Genomic DNA, 21,440 nt, shown 5'->3' with positions numbered 1-21,440 from the left:
ATGGTTGTTCCCCGTGGTTCCATTGTCAGGCATCTTGGGTACCCTTGGGTGTTGATGTTCGGCCAAAGCAACTACTAGAGTGGATTTCACAGAAACTGGCAGCTAAGTTTCTGTATTGGAAGTCACAAGCTTGGCCCTTCCATGTTCGCCTCAAAGTGGCTTAGACAATTATGGTGCCAATGCTCACATATTTCTTGCAGGTGTATCATCTTCTGATTAAAGATCATCAATGGCTGGTTACTAAAGCTAATACTATATGGGGATTGCGTAAATCTCAGCCATGGTGGAAGGTAACTGTGATGGAGAGCTGGTTGAACAAGACAACTTTCAAATGCAAGGTCTTTCTTTGGAGGGTGATGATTGGTGGTCTTCCTCTTGCTTCAGCCCTTTCCAAGCGTCGAATCTCCAACGGCAATTGTTTCTTTTGCACCACCAGTGTGGAATAGGCCCATCATCGATTTATTTCTTGCCCTCTCGCTAAGAAAATCTGGTCACTCTTGTCAGCGGTTTGGCAAGTAGTGGTTGGTTTCTCGCTAAGCCCTTTTGATTGGGTTTTTGTGTGGCCCAAATACCCCACACCGGCACAGTCACATATGAAGATCTTGTTTCACTTTCTTAGATATTGGGGTTGTTGGCACAATTGGACCATTCGGAATGCTTTTCTTTTTGATTCAGCCTCTAATGTTCAGGGACATATTGCTAGGCTTAAAGGTCTCTTGCATTGGCAGATAGATCTCATTCGGCACTCTGACTTACTTCCTCGAGAGGACTTACTTCCCTGGCATATGGCAATTTCCTCTGCATCTTTGCCATGACTTTTGTAACTCTTTTGTCGTTTAATACTTTATAAATATAACATCCATTACGAAAAAAAAAGAGAGAGATTAGTGTGTGCACATTAGGCAATGGAGATTGGTGAACATGTGGTAGAAGGAGTGTGACAGAAGCAAGAAGAAAAAACTAGAAAAAACGTCAATTTTTTGTCAGTACGCCTAAAATGGCTGTTCCAAACAAGGAACGGCAAGGAGAATGGTAGGGAACGGTAGGGAATGGCCTTGGGAACAGCAAGGAATGTTCCCTTGCCGTTTCACCTCCTCAGAGGGCTTGAAACACATTAGGCCATTCCTATAGGCCGAAACAGCCGTCCCCTATTTCTATGGTCCCTGCCAATCAAGATTTTTTCTATGGCCACCTAGTATTTTTTGGCATTTTCTAAAGTGCGACCAGCATTGAATGCTGGTTGGCCAGCATTTATGGAACTAATAGGTGTAAGTGGGCCAATTTTGGGCTTTTATGGCTATTAATAGCCAGCCCTCCACTTGGCAATCATTCATCCTCTTCAATCTTTATCCTCCTCGGCAAGTGCACATTTTGACATCCTGTCTCCTCCGTCCTTGAAGTTGACATCGTCATCACCCTTATCCGGTGCCCTCACTGACACTGTGAGCTGTGTGCAGAGACTGATCAATCTCCTTCCACTTTCCCATTTGTATCAGCCATCTTTCTTGTTCAGTGCAGATTTGATTCTTCTTTTCTTACAGTCTCTCTCTATTCCTTTGTCTTTGTGTTTCTGTTCCTTTCCGTTGTATACTCTCAAAAGAAAACATCAAACTTGATGCTCCTCTCTAAGCTTAAAGACTCTTCTAGCATTGTTTGCTTTTGTTAAAACCATCTTTGGAGATTCACCTGCCATAGACATAGCCGGTTCTTGGACTTTCTCCTTGTCCTTCTCCATGGAGAGATTTTTGGGACAAGAGGAGGCAACTTGTCTATAATGAGATTTTGAAAGTATAGCTTGGGTAGATCCTCAAATGATAGGTAATGTATTAGTCTTCATACAATATGATGCATCAATAATACCTTTCATGCTAAGGTAGGCCTTTGCACCTGTAATAACATTTGTCTCGAGAGCCTTCTCCCTAAGAAAGTCATCAAAGACCTTCACTTCAGCCCTTAATTTGTCCTTCTCTCCATCAAGGCTTGAATTTTTGGATTGGTTTCCAACTCCTCCTACCTTTGTATCTTATCATAATCAAAGAAGCATATAGAAGTAGAGTGATAGAAGCATTTTGTGAATTGGTCGTAATTATTTTCTCCACCTCTTGACATTTAAACCATGATAAGAAAATGTTAAGCCGACAGAAGCCACCCTGAAAGGTTATAAGAAGAAAGAAGTCCCTACTCTAATACCAATGTAAATGCTAGGAAGTTATGGTAGTGAAGAAGAGACCTCCAATACATAGATTTGAGGCTTGGATGCTCAAAAGTGGAAAAAGAGAGCTACAAGTAACAAAAGACATATGTTTGCTGAAAATGATACGAGTCAAGCAAAATAACAAGTATAGGGACACTTATCACTTTTAAGTGACATGTCTCCTATTCTAGATGCCACATGTCAATCTTCAAAAGATAAAAGCTTCTAGACCTTCCACTCTAAAAAAATCTCAATCCAATGAAAGCTTGATATAGCTACTATAGATAAAATTATTTCTTACAAAATTTCGGAGCTTTTAATACCGAAATAGATGTCCACCATACTATCAACTAGAATGAAAAATTGTGTAACAATATGTATTTAGTGATTAACCAATCATCCTATAAAAAGAGAACTTTTATGTGAGGAAACCTAACCAAAAGAGGTTCTTGGCCTGTCCTTTTCTTTTTCTATTGGCACTTTTGCCTCAAGAGCAAGCGGTTGTGCTTCTCCAATCCTTATCACCAACTAGAGTTGATACCAATGTGTTCTACTCCAAATTTTTTATTGAAGTAACTTTCAAAAATAGTACCTCCTAGAATTTAGGAGTCACCAATTTTGGATTCAATGGAGCTTCATTAAAAAAGGTTCACATGTCCATGATCTGTTTATCTGATCATAAGCGTCCATGGTTTGTTTATCTCATCATAAGCATCTATTTTTGCCTCCACCCAAGTGAAAAGTCTTGGTCTTTTGGGCTTAGTCAGCCTAACCACCCAACTAAACGTCTATCCTCTAAGGCATCTCATCTATGACAAATAGAAGGCTTTTGTCCATTCACCACACTTGAATGAAAGGATAAAGCATTTAGCTATATTTTAAATACTCAAAGATTATATAAATTTACATTTCAAGCTCTATGCACATCAAATTAATGTGAATCACCGAGCCAATACATCTAGACCATTGTTGATATATAGAGGATGTCACTTTGGGCCTAGGGCATTGAATTGGTCAATAAGTGTCAATGGTGGCACTAAAAACTAGGCATAAATTAATCAGTCAATGCCAATTCAAGAACTAATTAATATTCAAGATCACTTAGGAGTCAAAATGGCCTAGCCAACTTAGTTGTGAATGGGCACTTAAATTTTCTAGTCAAGGAGAAGGGCTATAACTAATTTTCAAAATTATTAATTCTGAAAATTAATAAAATGGCTGAAAACCACTTTGCAAAACCTTCCCGTGCAAGTGAGGGAAAGGCGGTTGGGGAACTGGCTAAGCCTCACTCCAGCATTTTTGGACGTGGGGAGAGGAGAAGAGAGCTGCTGCTGCAATGTTCCAGCCATTGGACACTCTCAGAGAGCTGCTACGAGCTGATAGAGAGGAAATTGGAGGTGGGTGACAACCTCAATAGGCTTCCTACAAGCAAGGGACAGAAATTTTGGGGCCCACAGGGGCAGACGACTACATGTGAGGCTCTTGTTAATAGTGGGCTACAATCATAGCCATTTTCAGTAGGGCAACAATAAATTTGCACTTCTCATGATAAAAATTAGAAATTTCTCTCATCTTTGTCTCTCATCTATAGTTTTTCCCTTAGCCTGTCTCAGCCATTTACACCAAATCTGAGCCATAGAAGGTAAACAAAGTATTTGCTGCTGTAAACCCTAAATTATAGTAGAAATTAGGGCTTAGCAACCACCTTGGGTCCCATCCCAAAAAATTGAAGGCTTAGCACTTGAAATCAGCAGTTTGAATTCTGAGAATTGCCAAAGATTTCAAGATGCCAGCCATCCCAATTGGATTTAGGGTTAGATTGACTAGCCAAGGACCAATTAAAGGCCAATCCCCTATTACATCAAGGGGAAAATTGATAAAAACGCCTATTAGTCATTTTCAACAGCAAGAGATATTGGAAATTGAAGGAGATTGGCACCAAATCTTAGTGTGCTTCATCCAATATTAATTAGAGCTAATGTGGCATGGGACACTAATTTTGGGCCTGATCGAGAGTCTACTCTCCAAGATTGATTGGTAACATTTGTGCTTTAGTTTATATGAATTTTATGCTTACTGTAATTAGTGCTTAATCACATCATTTACCACCCTTTCAAAGAAGGGAGACTGGTTTTAGTAGGTTCCCATCGATGCTTGGCTTAGGAGAAAAACTCCCATCACCATTGCACTAACACCATCTAGTTGACAAATAGGATTTGACCTTTTGGATACATGCCTAATGGTGTGATAGCCTCCAACATGATGAACTATAGGAAACATGAATGTATGTATGAAGCTGAAGAAGATGGAACTTGTGGAATGGATAGGATAAGTGGAAAATGAAATTGTGAAGATTAATTTGGTTAAATGGTGGTGAAGCACCAAAAAAAAATTCATTAGAATGGGCATGTAACACAACGGTATTACCTAACCTCCTACTTCTATAATCACCTCTTCCCACTTTCGCATAATGGTATGAATTTGGATCTTCATGATGACTTATATCCATTACCTACATTTCAGAAGGAAAAAGGAAAGACCCTGAAAAAGTTGTACCATACATACCTTGCAACTCATTTGATGGAACGGTTAACATTGGATAACTCAAGTTTCCTGAATCAATGTCCTCTTTCAATTGGGAGCTCATGCCTTGCACCAACATAGATCTCCGACTAACATGCATTTTATTGAAGCTTGTGGACTTGGTCAATGGAATGATATGCCAAAGGTGACATATAACGTGGACCATGAGCATACAACCTCACTTCATATTGAGTTCTCTCTACTCTTTACCTCAGTATAAGCTCGTATTTCTCTTTTGTGAAAATATATATTATGTTTGATAGGTCTTCTTCTAGAAGAAAACCCACCCTTTCAATCCTAGGAGTGCAAATCCCTTGAATCTAATGTGGTGGGCTTTGAAGGAGATTGCTTCGGTGAAGATGTGAAAGGCATCTCAAAACATGTTCTTGTGCGCTCTATAATGCTAAGATTTGTTCTTCACAAAGAGTGAGGATCTTTAGCTCTTAGAGCACTCTACTCTAATACAATGTAAAGAAATGATATAGCAAGCACCCCAAAGTACCCTTAGTGCATTCGCATTAAGTGAAACCAGCTTTATCGAATAGGGAGGTAAATAGTCTGATTTAACACTAATTACAGAGCAAGCATACAATTCATATAAACTGAAAATGCACACTATACAACTTTAATCTTGGATATTGGACAGCCTGTTGGCCCCAAAACTAGTACCCCTGGTGATATTTATTTAGCTTCAATTGCAAATGGATGGAGTACAACTAAGATTCACTAAACTCCTCCACTCTTCCAAGTGACTCTTGCTGTCATAAATGACCACCAAGCCTTCCAACTAATTTTTCCCTTGGTTTGTTGGGGCCTTCACCCAGCTCCTTGAAAAATGAATTCAACCCCAAATCTGATATGGGCTAGCTAGCCTCTTAAATCTCCCTGAAATTCTTTAATTTCAGCTCTTGGATTTCAAGTCCTATGCCCTCAATTATGACCACACATCTCGAGGTAGCTGTCAAACCCTAATTTCAACTGTAAATTAGAGTTTACAACTAAGATTTACCAATATCTCCACCTCTGATGACTCAAATGGCTGGAATTTGCTAAGATAACATGAGAGATGGTTGTAGGATAAGAGAGAATGTTGTCAAGAGAAAAATTTCAGATTTTCATCACGAGAAAGATTGAAAACTCCTAGTGCTCTACTCAAACAACCATGGAAGCTGTCATCTATAACTTAGGACCACCAAAAAGGCTATTGCCCACTCCAGTATGTTGTCACTTGTACCAAAAGGGCATTGGGTTACTATCACCTACACCTGAGGGCTCCTAACTATTGTCATCAAGTATAGGACTCATCCTTGGTGGCTGCAAATCACATTAGCAGCATCTCCTTCCTCTCCAACACCCTCCTTCTCTCTAACAATGGCTAGAATCGACTGCCACCATCCCCCAAAAACGTTTTTTCCACTTGCATGGGCAAGTTTTGCCAGGCGGCAGACTTCTAATCCCATTTTTCAATATTATCCAACTAATTAAATTAATTTTTAGAATTATTCTAATGCTCAAAAAATTAATTTCACTAGCCCATAATTAAATTGGCTAGGTCACTTTGTCTTCCAAGTATCCCTAAGCAATTATTAGCCCTTGTGTGATTAATTTTTTATTCCTAGTCTCTAATGTCACCACTAGGACTTCCAGAGGTGGACTCTTGGATTGTTGGAGGAGAATTCAATAACTTGGAGGCCTTAGAGAACCAACAAGGCAGAGGCAGAGATTACCAGGGTATGGCAAGGGAGGAGCAAGAGGCATGGAAGGTCTTCCTCGTCGTAGTAGGAGCCTATGATGCTTGGCAGGACCCAACTTTCCACAGGAGGGAAACGTCGTCGGACTTCTCTTAGGGATACAAGCAGCTGGGCAGAGCTCTTCTAGAGCGGTTGGACAAGTTCCATGTGGGAGAGTGGGGGTGCTCTCACGGAGGCTAGGTAGGGCAGTTGGCTGATACCACTTTGTCTGATCACTGCCCGATTCTCCTCACTCTTGATGCTCCTGCTTCAACCCATGACACGCCATCCTGTCGGATCCCAAACTCAATCTACAAGAGGGAGGAGGTGAGAAGAAGGCAAATTGAGCAGCTCTGGACTAGGGAGTGAGCCAAGGGGGACCGGATCGCAGATGAGGTTGCAAAGGCCTTAGCCGAGTCGAGTAGGATCTGCCAGGAGGCAGCCTTACAGGCCAGGCAGCAGAGTTGGGAGGAGAGAGCATACCGGCGAGACCTAGCAGCCACGCAAAGACTACTCCAGGAGGCACCAGAGGATCCCACTCTCCACACTCAAGAGGTGCGCGCACGAGCAGCCCTCGCCAACCTTGAGGACAAGCGCTCTAACTTCTTCTGTACCTCAGCAGCTTTTTGGGCGCAGAAGGGGGACACGATGTGCAAGAAATTTTTTCAGGTGCATCAACCTTGTACCTAAGGAGACCAGATTTGCAACCTCCGTGATCAGTATGAAAGGATTCGCTCTAGCCCAGATGAGGTGTTGGAGATTGCCACTGACTTCTACATGCAACTTTTTCAGTAGGAGGCAGTCTCAGCCAAAGTACAACAATGTAGACAGCACGTCTGGGATTGCATTCCGCCCCTTGTCACAGAGGAGATGGGACGCTCCCTCCTAGACCCCTTCACAGAGAAGGAGCTAGTTGAGACCTTCAATGCAGAAGATGGGCAGAAATGCCCGGGAGAGGATGGTCTTTCTAAGGCCTTCTTCACTACCTATTGGGAGGTGGTGAAGGACCCCCTACTACTAGCCTCTCAGGAGATTTTTGAGAGCTGGTGTTGAGCTAATATCAGTATTACATGTTGAATTAGCCACTTAAACAACTCCAAAAATGCTTAATTAATTAAATCCCTAAAATGGTGCAGAGTTTTAAAACAGTGGGTGACACAAGGTCCGAAAACTTTCTATAAATAGGGCAGCTATCCTCCATTCAATCTCAATATCATTTTTGCAATTTGCAGATGCTAAAGCTTTGTTGCCCACACCTCATTCACGAAGGACATCTCAAACAAAGCTGGCCCAACCTTGTGCCACCTCCACCTTGCTAAGCAATCACCAACTGATCCAAACCATCTCCAAGGATGCCTTTGCTGATCGGTGACACCTTCCCCAGCTTAGCGACATCATCCCCAACTTAGTGACCATCTATACCTACGTGGCAACATCCCTATTGCTGCATTTGACACCCTAGAGACTCTTCTTAATCAGGGCAACCCTATTCCCAGCTGCATTTACACTTTTTGTTGTCGCCTATCATCTATCTAACACCTTGAGCCTGCGTTTACACCCTTCTGCTGCCGCCCAACTTGGTCACACCTCCAAGCATTTGCATTTGCTGCATATTCTCTCTCCTCACTACGTGTATGCATCAGATCCAGCCTGCTTAGTTGTGTTTGCTGGTGTTCGACTACTAGAGGCTGCCTTTGCTACGTTTCAGGATACGATACTCTCTCCCGCTCAGCACCTATGCCCTCAGGACACGAGAGTTCGGGATACAATTTTCATTCTTGTACAGTTTCTTTGCTACATGAGCATTGTATATTCATTATTCAGCCATTCATTCAGATTCTCTATATTCATTGTCTTTAAGTTACCCTAACCCTAAATGCGTTCTTCTGAGTTAATGCTTTTTCGCACATTTTAGTTTATGTTTCTGCATTAGGGTATTTCTTCACAAGCTGATCAGTCCTCTTCCTGTTTCCAGCATTTGTTCCTTGTTCAGTACAGATTTCTTTGTTCTATTTTTGCAATCTCTCTTTGTTCCTTTGTCTCTATGTTCGTGTTTCCTTTCCGCTGCTACAATAGAAAGGCAACATTTTTTCTACTTCAACTATACAATCATGGAGGTCAAAGAAGGTCTTGAAATTATGTTGGTTACACCTCCACTTATGTGGTTTTCCTTCTTCCATGCCAAAGTAATCAAACCCTAAGTGTCTAGGAGTAGAGCTTGAGATACTATTGCAACATTTCACTTGTGGCAGACATATGTATCATGCATAAAATGAAGTGCCAAGCATCTTGAGGTAATTTATATTGTTATTCATCCCTTTTGGTCCTCACCTTATGGGGTATTAAATTGATTGCTCATTTGGGTATTGTTATAGAGCAACTCACGTGCAGAATCAACCAAGCTACTTTTATGTCTTTTACGAGTGATCTAAGTTTCTTGATTCTTCTCTGGCTATGACAGCCCTAATTCTCCTGTATGAGTTACGTCATAGGTGTGCTATTCTTTGTACAAGATGGAAGGTACCTGTATTAAACCTGCAGCCGACCTTCCAGCTCCTGCTGCTGCTCCCAGGAATACAAAAAGATGTGGGAAGGTTGGCGTCAACAACTCAAGTCCATAAGCAGCGTTTTCTATCAAGTCAGCCAGCAAGCGCCAGCCTTTCGGATGGACATCAAAATGGCGTCCATATTTTGCAAGCAGGATCTTGCTCAAATAGCCAATTCCATCCTTGAGCACCCAATTTACAGCTGCTGCAGTAGGAATAGCTCCCTTCCCCAATCCCACAGCATAGAGAAGAGCCTAAACTACATGAATCACATCAATGTGACATTTTAGTTGCATACGCATACCAGAAGCACCACATGTGATGCCAATGATCGCTTGCTGGAGCATGACTAGAGTTGTTTTTAACTGAGCACTCAGAGTGAAAGATGTCAGGAAAATGACCTGGGTTGTGAGAACTCCATTAATTTGGCTTGCAATGCCTTGCCCCATTCTCCAAAGGGTGTACTCCAAATAATCTCCAGTAACACAATCTGGATATCCTTCAGGAAGCATCAAACTCCTCGCAAATTCCCAGCACCATCTAACTGATTTCTGTAGTGCCCAGGCCTCGTGCCCTTTTCTATCAGATGGTATATCCTTCTCCTTCGTAATAACATTGTCGTTGCTGCTGTCAACCACGAACTCATCTTTCTCTGTATCTACTAGCAACTTTCTCCATTTACCACCCTGCAATTCCCAGACTACATCAACTGATGCTGCCTCCAAAGGCCTTCCTTCTTCTTGTTCATCATGCAACTTTTCTAGAGTGCCAGTTGAGGGCTTAAGGGGAGAAACACCAGTATCGGCATAAGCATGAACATTCTTATGAAACAGACACTGCACTAAAAGGGCAACCAATGCCAATTTCAACCTTGAAGAATCTGCACGCCTATTGAAGAAAGCACCTATCAAATATAAGGCAGTCTTGCCCCTTTCAGGTGGCTGAGAGAACCAGTGGCTGCTATGCTGATCTCTACCTCCATGATCTCCGCCACCTCCCCCCGTTGGATTATCATATCCTCCATGATTAAACGGACCCCAAATCCACTGTTCCAGTTTGTGCATGATCTGAATTCCGGTGTACTCAACCCTAACTTTACTCATCTTCGCGCCTGTAATTTGAGGGCCACTGGGAAATGTCATGACGATGCGAGAAGCATTTTTGGCTGTCAAGGAGAAGGAAGAGCTCCCGTCTCTGGTAGGCAGCCAGCCTAGGGTGGAGTTCTGATTCTCATCTTGAGGGGTGTACAGTGTTATCCTGCAGATGGTGGCCTCTCCATGGCCAAAATGGTGGAAGGTCTGCATCATTTAGCAGGATAGGAGGCAAACACCTCCACCAACAGTATTTTACAAGACGTTTTAGACGAGTTCCCACCGTAATTTAGACGTTGTGGATAACGAGAACACCCTAAGCTTCTACATGGGAAGCACCGCATGCCGAGCTAAGCGTGGTTGGGGGCAAGAGGCTTCTTCCACCTAGATCATGTTGTTGAACACTATGGGGAAAAAACAGAGGAAAAGAACTAGGAAAATGTCACATACTTCTAATGTTTAGGCTAATTGGTAACAATTTGCCAAGATCTTTAGTTCAAGCCACTTGCCCACATGGGGTGTTGCCTGCTACCCTAACGATATAAAAATACATAATACATAGCTAATAAAATTACCAACAATACATCACTAATAAAACTACCGAAACCTTTGAGGTCTCAGTGCAATCGGGTGCCAATCTCACAAAACTGTTTTAGGCCTACCTGCCCACAATGTCATAAAGTCATTCCCTGCCCAAGTCTTTCAAAACTAGGTCGACACATGTAGCAATGTGGTTGGTCTTATTAATTGCAAAGGTGAACATAAAAATTTTATTTTGGAATTGCGCATCTTATATGAAAAATAATCTACATTAAGATAAGGTATTCTATTCATGGATATTGAAAATTTAAGAATTCAATTAAAGATTATTGAATATTTTATTAGAGTTTGAGGAATGATGAATGTACTTGAAAATAATTTTTTAAAAGATATGGATCATGTAAAAAGTGGGTTAATTGTACTTATTTATTTAGTGTCAAGAAGTATGGAATAGATTGTATACAATATATTGCTATGTTAAATAAAGTTTTTTCTCTTCAAAAAGTGATATTTTTTACATCTCGCTAGGGGTTCGTTTTAGTTGTTGTAGCATGCAATAGTTTCATTCTTCTTAGAATCATGTAATGCTCAAAGTTCTTGGCCTTCTCTATGTTATTAGCTATCACCTCAATGATGTTAATCTCAAAATTTTCTTTGAATGGTTGGTAGGTTTGCATTTCTTTTTTCATTTTTTTGATAGGTTATGTTTGTATTACTACATTCTTTTTTCAATACTCATTGTGTGGCCTACGTAGACCTTTCCATTTTGTTTACATATAATGCTATAAATGAAGTGCTTAATCTTATTTCTTTGAGTTCTCACTTTTGAATTAGTCGTCGATAGGTGCTACTTGGACTTGGTGCTAGATTATGTAGTTGTGCTTGAGCCAATAATAGCATTCGTACTGGTTGAGGTTGGTGTTCTATCACCATTAGAACTGTAATTTCTTATTGATTTGCTAGACTATGCTCTTCTGCAAGGAATATTACTATTGTTAGAAATAGTTTTTTATTTTTGATTAAATATATTGCAACTTTTAAAAAAATTATATTTGAGTGTTTATTTGAGATGTATATGATAGCATTAAATGGATTACTTTGGGTGCCATGGATTAGGTTGTAGACCTCTCTGTTGAGCAAGGACATAATCTTTTTTATGGTCACGGCAAGCTTTTCATGATAGCCATGAGTGTAATCCATCTTTTCCATTTATATTTTTAGTGTTTTGTCAGCTTTTGTTTATAATTACTTCTATTAAGGCCTTGAATGAGATGTTGAATCCGTAATGTATGATCTCGATTGTGTATGTGGAGATGCCATTTGTTTTGGTGTCTATTAAGACTTGGGTGACTCATGTTCGTAGAGTGAATCATTGTAAATAATTGAATTAGGGGCATATAAAAGGGCAAAGGCCACTTGTATTGAAAATCAGTTTTTACACAATAATACATCTTTGTCCTCCATCTATGAGAAGTTTTTACATAGGAGATTCATATATTGTCTCGAAGACGACAGCTCTAAAATGGTGCGTATCATTACGATGTTCACTTTTTGCTTGGTAAGGACACCAGTTAGGATGGTACAGTGGCAATCAAGATTGTTGAGTTTGACGTAGCTTACGAGGCCGTGTTGTGTAGTATAGGGAGGTTCAAGGTCATGAAACTGACAAGTTAGTGTCGTATTTCAAGCCTTGCATCATACCTCTTGAAGATCGTGTCACAATCTGGCCTTGAGAATAGTTGAATTGAAAAGTGCTACATTGGCTAGTTCCATGTGGAGGGGATCAACCCCAAGGGGAAATCACATATAAAGAAGGACCCGCTCACTTCTTCTTTAACTTGTTTCTACTATGCATGCTTCCTTGTTTAGATTGTTTACCAAATAAATGCAAGTTAGCTCACAGGGAAGATGAATTGATTCGCAAACAAGCATAAGTTGTCAATAGCGGCGGTGGATTTATTAGACCTATTGTGCTGCCACTATATCTTCTGTGGAAGACAAGAAGGTTCCAAAATCCTACAAAAGAAGCTTCCATTAGCATTGGTGAAAGCTAGGAGTTTCTGAATACGATAGCAGTTTCTCTCCGTGGACTAGCAGAATTGTCTAAATGGCATGAATGAGTGCCATTTTAATCTATGCGATGGAATATTCACCAATTACAGTTGGAAGAAAGAATACCCTTGAGATATGCTTTGAAAGCTAGATCAAGGAGTTATGATGTGTATATGGGTGTGGATGTCTTTGGGAGAAATACATATGGAGGTGGTGGCTTTTAGAGCAATGTTGCATTGAAAGTGCAAGGGAAGCAGATGTTTCTACTGCAATTTTTGCTCCAAGCTGGGTCTTGAAAACCAAGCAAGGCTCTAGTTTTCCTGTGGCTCAAAACCATTGGTGGGAGCTCGGTGTTTCAGGAAGCACACCATTCTAATCATCAAGTTTCAAAACACCTTCACCCCAACCTTTCATACTAGACAAAAGATGATTGACCTTGTTCACAACACTGGCGCCGCCTTGGTCATAATAAGTTGTCGAACACTCCACTCTCTGTGTCCTGGGCTTTGAACCCAATGCAAGCCAACTTGCTTCCAATGGAAGACATTGGTTTCTTAGGGACTACATGGCAAGTTGGGCCCAACAGCTTCATAAGGAATTGAATGCAATCTGGAGAGTCCAAAAGGCTCTCATCTTGTCCATAGCATAAGCCACCAAGTATAGCAATGTTGCAACAGCAAGTGATGTAGGAGGATTATCAGTTGGAACTGTTAAGATAGCATCAAGCATAGGTTTCACCATCCCATGAGTGTGTAAAAGTTCTGTGTATAATGGAAGGAACACGATTCTCGATTGTGTATGTTGTTCCAATTATATGATCAAGTGGGCATCACCAAAATAAAGAGATATTGGAGACAAAGCCTTCGAAGCCTAACCCATGGTTCTATTTGAAGTCCTCTAATGCTTAGAGATCAAACTTTGGTTGGATATGCATCAAATCAATTTCATGTCACTCCCTGTATGGTATTTTCCATAGGAAGGATGTTTACACATGTTCCCTATTACACCTACAAACCATATTATACTTGCAAAAATCTCCTTCCTTGACAGTTCAGAGGTAGCAAATTCCTGAATATGCAACAATAGAAGTCTTGTTCACCTAAAGTCTGATATGAGTGGTGGTTTCCCTTATGTTTACATACACTTCAAAGCACATCCATGGCCTCGTCTGTTGTTGTGAGTTGATTGAGCCTACAAAGCAAGTAACACCAAGAACTCCCAATGCTTCAAATTGAGCTTTTGAATCAAAGCCTAGCTTTGCAACTTTGATCAGGTGTATTGGCCTCACTCAATATATATTTGGATCCTACAAAATTATTACTCTTACATCTCCATAGTCGTAGATGCATAAGGTCAAGCTACCTCTATGCTTGTTGGATTATGGATAATTGTGCCTGCAAGCATTGATTGCATCCAAAAAAGTTAAGCATGTGATGCACGATGAAGATGTTTCAGAGAATTATGATCAGCAAAGGGTAATGTGTACTAAGATGTGAGGGTAGATCTCTTAAGATGGTCAAGGCCTTGCTCAAATGGTGGTATCACAATGAAGATATGCTCAGCATAAGAACTCAAAATATATTGCATGGTTTGCTACATCTTCAAAAATGACCATTAGAGCCTACATGTTTTGGAGGTGATCCTCATCTTTGGGAAAACCAACAAGTTGCTAAGCAATAGTTGATTGATTAAGTTTAGTTTCCCTAAATAGGTTATAAGGATTGAAATCTAAAAGCAAGAGGGACTTCAAAATTTTGACAATCTCGGTACCTTCACTGGCATTGACCCAAGGCATCAGATCTTGGCTCAATCTAGTATTATTGTGCTCTTAACCATGTAGCTACAGTGACTTCTACTGAAGGACAACAAAGTAGGGTATTATTCTCAATTGTTCAATCCATGAGACTTCTCAACAGCAGCAGGTATCAGCTTGCTACAATGGTATGAGGTAGAAACAATTCTTCCAAATCCAATGAGATGAAGCCCTCATATTTGTAAGTTCAAACACTGCAGCAAATAGAGCAAAAGTATGCTTGCAATATGACAGGATTCATGAAGAAAAATGAGTCTCAAACGGGCTTTGCTTAAAGTTTATGGGGTTTAAAGAAGCTTACATCTACCATGAAGAAGCTTGGATTGAGGTTCATAATCAACATCAAGGCATGAAGAGTATTGAGGGAATCAATTCTCAGCTTTGAGACTTGCCATGGAGGAAGAGAAAATTGAACTTCAGGTTTCCAGAAATGCAACAATAGATTGATGAAACATTATAGCAGCTATACCTCTGATGTATAGTGGATTTATTTATTTTTGTTACTCTTCCATTAGGCAAGGGACTTGCTTGATCTGGTTGCTCTATGTTATCTTCAGCTGAGTTTGAAGAGGAGGGCACAAATGAAGAATGCAGACAAAGTCCCTACTGTAGCTATTGTCAACAAGAGTTGAGCCTCTTCTTGAGGCAAAGTGTGGAGATACTTTGTTATGCTCGGTCCACATATCAATATAGCAAAAGGAAAAGCAGTTGATGGCCACTCTCCTTGTCATTCTGAAATCTGTGACAAGGCAACAATAGTTTCGAGGCTAAACAGTGGGATCATAATAGTTTCAAGGCTGAACAGTGGGACTATAAATAGTTACCTTGTCTAGATTGATGTTCACCTTTGCATCTTGGATAGTAACATGCTTCAAGGGCTATCTATTACATGCTTAAATAGGTCTAACCTTTTCAGCAAGCCTAAGGGCTTGATCACGGACTGAGTGCAACTATCGGTAGTTGATCTGTTGTTCTTATGACAAGTTTACCACTATTGGATTGGTTGCATACTTGCTTTTCAGAGTGGTCTTTAGAGCAGCTGTAATTTCAGCTTGTTTGTATAGCAAAAATGGCAACATAACTTCATCAACAACTGTGGTTTATGATGCAAGAGATGCTTCAGCAAGAGTATTACCCACATGGTTCTGATCCCTATCATGTATCACAAGGAAACATTGACTCTGAAGTGTCTTATAGGAGGCAAATGGCATCTAGTAGCAATATTGTGAGCATCATAAGAGCATTAGAATTCAGCAAGTCAGTTGCTCACATGCTTGACATGATTGATGTATTGGCATATGCACTTTATGCATTTTGATGCAACCATGATGGCAACTGAAGTGATAGATGTCGTCAGGATGGAAAGAGCACTTGTCAAACATTTGACAACTCATATGGATCAGTTTTGGTACAGCCATGCATCTTGGAAGCTCTCATCAATCTTTATGATAATGCTGTTTTGCAAGAGGGTTTAGTGCATGTATATGACAAGTATATGTTAGTTGTATTGATTGCCATGGCTGATGCAGTAATTCAACAAGACTTATTGCAATCATTGCTAATATATGTATAGCAATGAGTATAGCCAATCGCTCTCTCGTGGACACTGATACCTATATGGATAACAATATGACCATGAGCAGCATTCATGTACTTCTCAGCCATATGCTTCTCATGAGTACCAGGAACAACAGTATGATTATTCTATTGCTAATCTATATAGTGATGATGTGGGCAATATTGGGTCTAAAACCCGTAAAGCTTGACAATTAACCAGTGATCAGATCAGAGAGTTGCATGCTCAAGGGTTATGCTATAGATGTGCTGAACCAAAGCATTCTAATCATCAAGACATATGCATAGCAAAGAATGCAAGGATATTTGTGGTACTTGAATATTCAGAGGAAGAGGATAAAGGCAATCATGCTAAAGACAAATTTGATGATGATCCTAAGGAAGATAAAGGGTTTGCAGTTGTAGCCTATAAAGATTCGATTGTTGAAGACCATGACCATGGGCTTCTATTTGATTTGATTCCTTATGCTTTTGTGGATTCATTTGTACATGCATATTATTTCATGAGTATGATATCTCTAATTTGGTGATAATGATGCATGGATGGGATATTACATTTCCTTTTGACCCAAAAGGTTAAGGGCTCGACTTAACTCTTTGCGCCGTGGACCAACATTACTTTGGGAATGATGTCCTTATCTTTAAGAATTTTGTGACAAATATTATGCTAACTAGTGGGCTTTGTTTCATTGTAGAACAGATCTATGTTTTGGACCAGATTTGATGTTGAATTAATGACAGAGATGTGTGAGTCATATGAGCTGAAAGCACTTAATGAGAGATTCATTTGGAGCTATAGCATGTCTAATTCGGATCAGCCAGTACCAAGTTATTACAGATTTATTACAGCAAGGTCTATAGTGGACATCACAGAGTCTCCATCTGGGAGGAGCTCTTAATGGTAACATTTTGGCCCAAGATTTCATCTTCATATTTTCCAATGGTTGTCAATGCTTTGTACTTGATTCTCAGCCCTCTAGTTGTACTTGTTTTGTGAATCCGTGAAGATTAGGCCAATTTATTTTAGTCCATGCATAGTACCCTGCCCCTTTCCACCACTTAGCAATTTGTAATGAGTCCTATTTTTGTTTTTGAGGACAAAAACATCTAAGTGGGGATGGAATGTAAAGAACTAAATTAGTGGCATATAAAAGGGCAAAGATCACTTGTATTGAAAATCAGTTTTTACACAATAATATATCTTTGTCCTTCATCTCTCTCTAGCTTCTCCTGTCCTTTCATGGCTTCTAGCCATCTCTCTCATCATGGTTCTCTTTCTCTCACTTTTGCACTTCTCTCTCTTTTGTGGTCTTCTCTCTCCTCTTTCTCTCTCTCCAGTTCTCTCCTTGATAATTGTCATATGCATCTTCGTATTTCAAATCTGTCAAGTATGTATTTTAGAAATCTTACATATGAGATGTATTTGTGTTAGCAAGGTTAGATTTTGAGGAAAAAGAAAATATTGAAGGTGATAGCAAGGTTTGTACTATTTGTAATTTTGTCATGTTCTCAAGTCGACTTCTTGTTAAGTATATGCTTAGATATATCATTGTAGTGTGTGAAGCTATCAATGTATCCATCAAATTTCAAGAATATGCTCGGACGTATTCATAAAATTTTGGAGATCGTTGTAGTTTGTAAAGTCATCGATGTATGTCAATGGTCTTTGGCCAATAATGTTTCGTTATTCTTGTTTGTTTGTTATTAGGTACTTACATCGTTAATGTGTCAATGGGAAGATGCTCAATTTATTATTGGATATTCCTATGGTTTTGAATGTATAGCTTGAACATTTGCATACATACTTCAATGTAGTCATATATTATTGGGTTTTTATAGATTGTAAGTACTACAGTCTGTTTTGTGTATACCTCATTTGGAGTCATCTTTGCATTTGCAAATGTTGTTTACTTGTAAAAAAGAGTAAAAAAAGTAATTGTGTTAGTATATTCAATAGGATTTTAATTTAAGTGACAATCTTTAAAAATGTTCAAGCATGAGCGTGCTCCTTATGTATAGATGTGCTTTTTGGGTGACTATAGTTCCTGGAGATTTAAGACTAATAATTGTGTATGCAAGTGTTTGTGAGAATGTCGATTTCTGGTATTACCCTTGCATTGGTGCTTGCTATGTCATATTGTTAGTTGTCGATTAGTAGATCACGACTTTGATTCTGGAGATAATGTTATCAATTGTTCTATCGATACAATCGATTTTACATGTGGCACCATTTACAACACCTATGGTAATATCAAATTTCTAAGTTATCATTATGGTTGCTCCAACTACTATCTCTTCTATCTCATGGAAATTGTTGCCTTATAACCATTTTTACAATATTGGCTCTTCAGTTGTGTTTGTTTGAATTTTGACAAATTGCATCTCTTTGGATGTATAGTATTTATGCAAAAGCTACTTATTGTACTTCTAGATATATTCCTTGTGTGCATATGATTGTTATTCTTTGGTCTATGAAATCTAGGATCTCTTTTTGTCAATGATGCACTCATATATGCATTTTTTAATCTCTTCCTTATTTGGATATCGATGCCTAATCATGTTCAAAAATTGTGGAAATGCCATGTCATGAGTATGTTAGACTAAAGAGTGAAGCCCATGGTATTGTACATGTGTCCAATATGTTGATAAGGTAATGTGACATTGTTGGCAAAACTTGATTTGTTTCTTGGCTATGTGGATGTGGGTAAGATGGAATATCGCCTATGGGATCCACAAGCTCACAAGGTTATCCGCAACTATTATATCTTTTTCCATGAGGAAAAGATGTATAAGAAGTCTAAGCTAATGGTTGAGATACACACAGGGTTCAAAAGAAACCTCTTGCTTTTGTGTAGCTAGTTAGACAATGTATAGCATAGCTAATGCTCTAGTGGCCCAAGCCCCACCTATTGTGTAGGATTAGCCTACTTTGAGATACTCTACTAGAGCTAGACATTAGCATGAGCACTTTATGCCCTCTATGGATTATGTTATGGTTACATATGCAAGTGAGCCTTTCTCTTACGATGAAGCCATGCACAGAGATTATAATCACTCATGAAACATTGCTATGCAATCTAAGTTTGACCCCTTACAAACTAACTATACGTGAGATTTGGTTCCTTTGCCTAGTGGTAAGTAGGCATTGCCAAGCAAGTGGGTATATCAATTGAAAAGTATCCCTAGATATCCCAAGCATGCTTATAAGGCCAGTTTGGTAGCTAAGGGTTTCAAGCAAGAATATGGTATTGATTTTGATTAAGCATTTTCTCTTGTGATCAAAATGATAACCCTATGCTTGGTACTAGCATTGGTTGCTTAGCAATACGTTTGTCAAATGGATGTAAAGACATCTCTTTTACATGGGAACTTGCATGATGAGATCTATATGTAGCATCCTAAGGGCTTTGAAGAAAAAGGCAGGAAATACCTAATGTGCAAGTTGAGAAATAACCTTTATGGCCTTAAGCATGCACCTAGGGAATGACACCTAGTGTGCAAGTTAAGAAAGAGCATTTATGGTCTTAAGCATGCATTTAGGGAATGGTACCACAAGTTTGATGATTTTATGCATTCACAAGGAGATAGTTGTAGTACTATGGATTCGTGTTTATATACAAAGAAGGCTCGCAATGGCAACCTTATGATTTTGGTACTCTATGTGGACATCATTATTGCATGGGAGAGCTCATGACGAGCCAGATGCCTTGAAAACTCAACTCAAAAAGAGTTTTGAGATTAAGATATGGGACAAGCCTTGCACATTATTGGGATATGTATCATGTGAGATTGCTCTAACAGGCTCCTTTATCTATCACAAAATGAGTATATCCAAAAAGTCCTTGAGTGGTTTCATATGCAAGAGGGTAAGCCTATTGGCTATCCTCTACCTTCTCATGTGAAGGTTAGTCAAGTCAGTTTTCCACATTTTGATAAGGAGAAAGCTGAGATGGCCAAGATCTCTTATGCATTTGCCATGGACAATTTGATGTATACCATGATAGCCAATTGTCCTAACATAGCATTTACAATGGAAATCGTGACATGCTATATGGCTACATGTGGCAGGTGGCATTGGAATGTCATCAACAGTATCATGAGGTTCATGAAGGACACAATATCTATATGCATATGTTATGGTGGCCTGGATATAGGAGTCAAGGGTACATTGGCTCTAATTATGTAGGACATGCACACAATAGGAAGTCCACCTCTAGCTATGTCTTCACCTTTGTTGGAGGTGATATTTTTAAGATGTCTGAGGTGTAGAAATGCACGGCCCTCTCTACTACTAAGGCCTAGTATATTGCAACCACTGAGGCTTGTAAGGAGACTCTCTCATTAGGCTATCTGGTTTCAAACCTTGTTATTACTAATGTGTTCCTACACTGCATTCTAATTCTATGAGTGCTATCCAATTAGCCAAGAATTTGATATTGATGTGAAGATGAAACACATTGAGGTGTACTACCGCTTCATCAGAGAGGTCATTGTGGACAGGTCTATTGACCTTGTCAAGATGTGGACTAACCACAATCTTGTAGATCTACTCATAAAAAGTCTCTTAGAGGAGTGTTTTTCCTTTCTTAGGAAGTTGATGGGTATTGGATGGGATGACGTCTCCTCGTCATGTTGTATGTATGTACATTTGTAATTTGTAAAATTTTTCTTGTTCTCTCCTCACACTAGGGAGACATTCATCTTTAGGTGGGAGGTTGTTGGGGATAGAGACACATGTGCCTAGCTGCTTGTGTATTACTATACTAATAGTGCCCACACACTTGTACACTGCAGGTGATGGGCCCCCACCACTGTCACTGCATTCTTTGTTCTTTTAGTGACATTTGAATAAACGGAAGGTCCATCACATATTGTGACTACTGGAGTTCCCACATCATCTTGCTCTTGCTCTTTCCACCATAGCTCTTGCTTCCACTCACGTGCTTCCACTTTGGGCTCACTCCCTTCAATAATTCTACTAGTTCATACTAGTATGATTTCGATCATATATTTAGGATAGCTTGACTAGTTTATTTTTGGCATTATAATAGTTAACATTTATACTATTTTCTAAGATATCTTTAGTAGATAGAGATAGAGAACTTATGGGCAAAAACTCAATGGCTATGGCATGAATAGTAGTTGGGAACGACACTATTTTTCCTGGGTAGATATTGCAAGATTTACAGTAGCGTTAGTACTTTACATAACACTAGGTTCAATAGTATGAATCAAAAGCAAAAATATATGCCATAGCTTGAGCTTAAGGGTGCCTAGTAAGAGCATGAACAAAATCCAAAATGGGACCCTCTTCTA

At 39.6% G+C, this 21,440-nt stretch overlaps 1 protein-coding gene across 13 annotated transcripts in view; it reads right to left on the bottom strand.

Annotated features, from left to right (window-relative positions):
- RUS1 (root UVB sensitive-like protein (Protein of unknown function, DUF647)) overlaps positions 1-10,555 on the bottom strand; it is a 36,524-nt gene extending 25,969 nt beyond the window's left edge. For 12 of the 13 annotated variants that reach the window (XR_015691363.1, XR_015691364.1, XM_087681723.1 and 9 more), the window contains exons 1-2: positions 9,455-10,555; positions 9,032-9,307 (exon numbers count right to left, since the gene is read on the bottom strand). Coding sequence is in view for 11 of the 13 variants with exons in the window: in XM_087681723.1 (XP_087537849.1) it covers positions 9,032-9,307; positions 9,455-10,360 (1,182 nt within the window). In the remaining 2 variants the exon portion in view is untranslated. The remainder of the gene's footprint in view (positions 1-9,031; positions 9,308-9,454) is intronic. The other variant, XM_087681733.1, reaches the window with a different exon arrangement.
- Between the last annotated feature and the right edge of the window lie 10,885 nt (positions 10,556-21,440).

Source organism: Lygodium microphyllum, chromosome 7, assembly GCF_053477565.2.
Source record: "Lygodium microphyllum isolate KBCC chromosome 7, Lygodium_microphyllum_v1.1.10, whole genome shotgun sequence".
NCBI classification, from domain to species: Eukaryota; Viridiplantae; Streptophyta; class Polypodiopsida; order Schizaeales; family Lygodiaceae; genus Lygodium; species Lygodium microphyllum.
The sequence above is the reverse complement of the archived record's forward strand: the minus strand, read 5'-3'. Positions and strand labels throughout refer to the sequence as shown.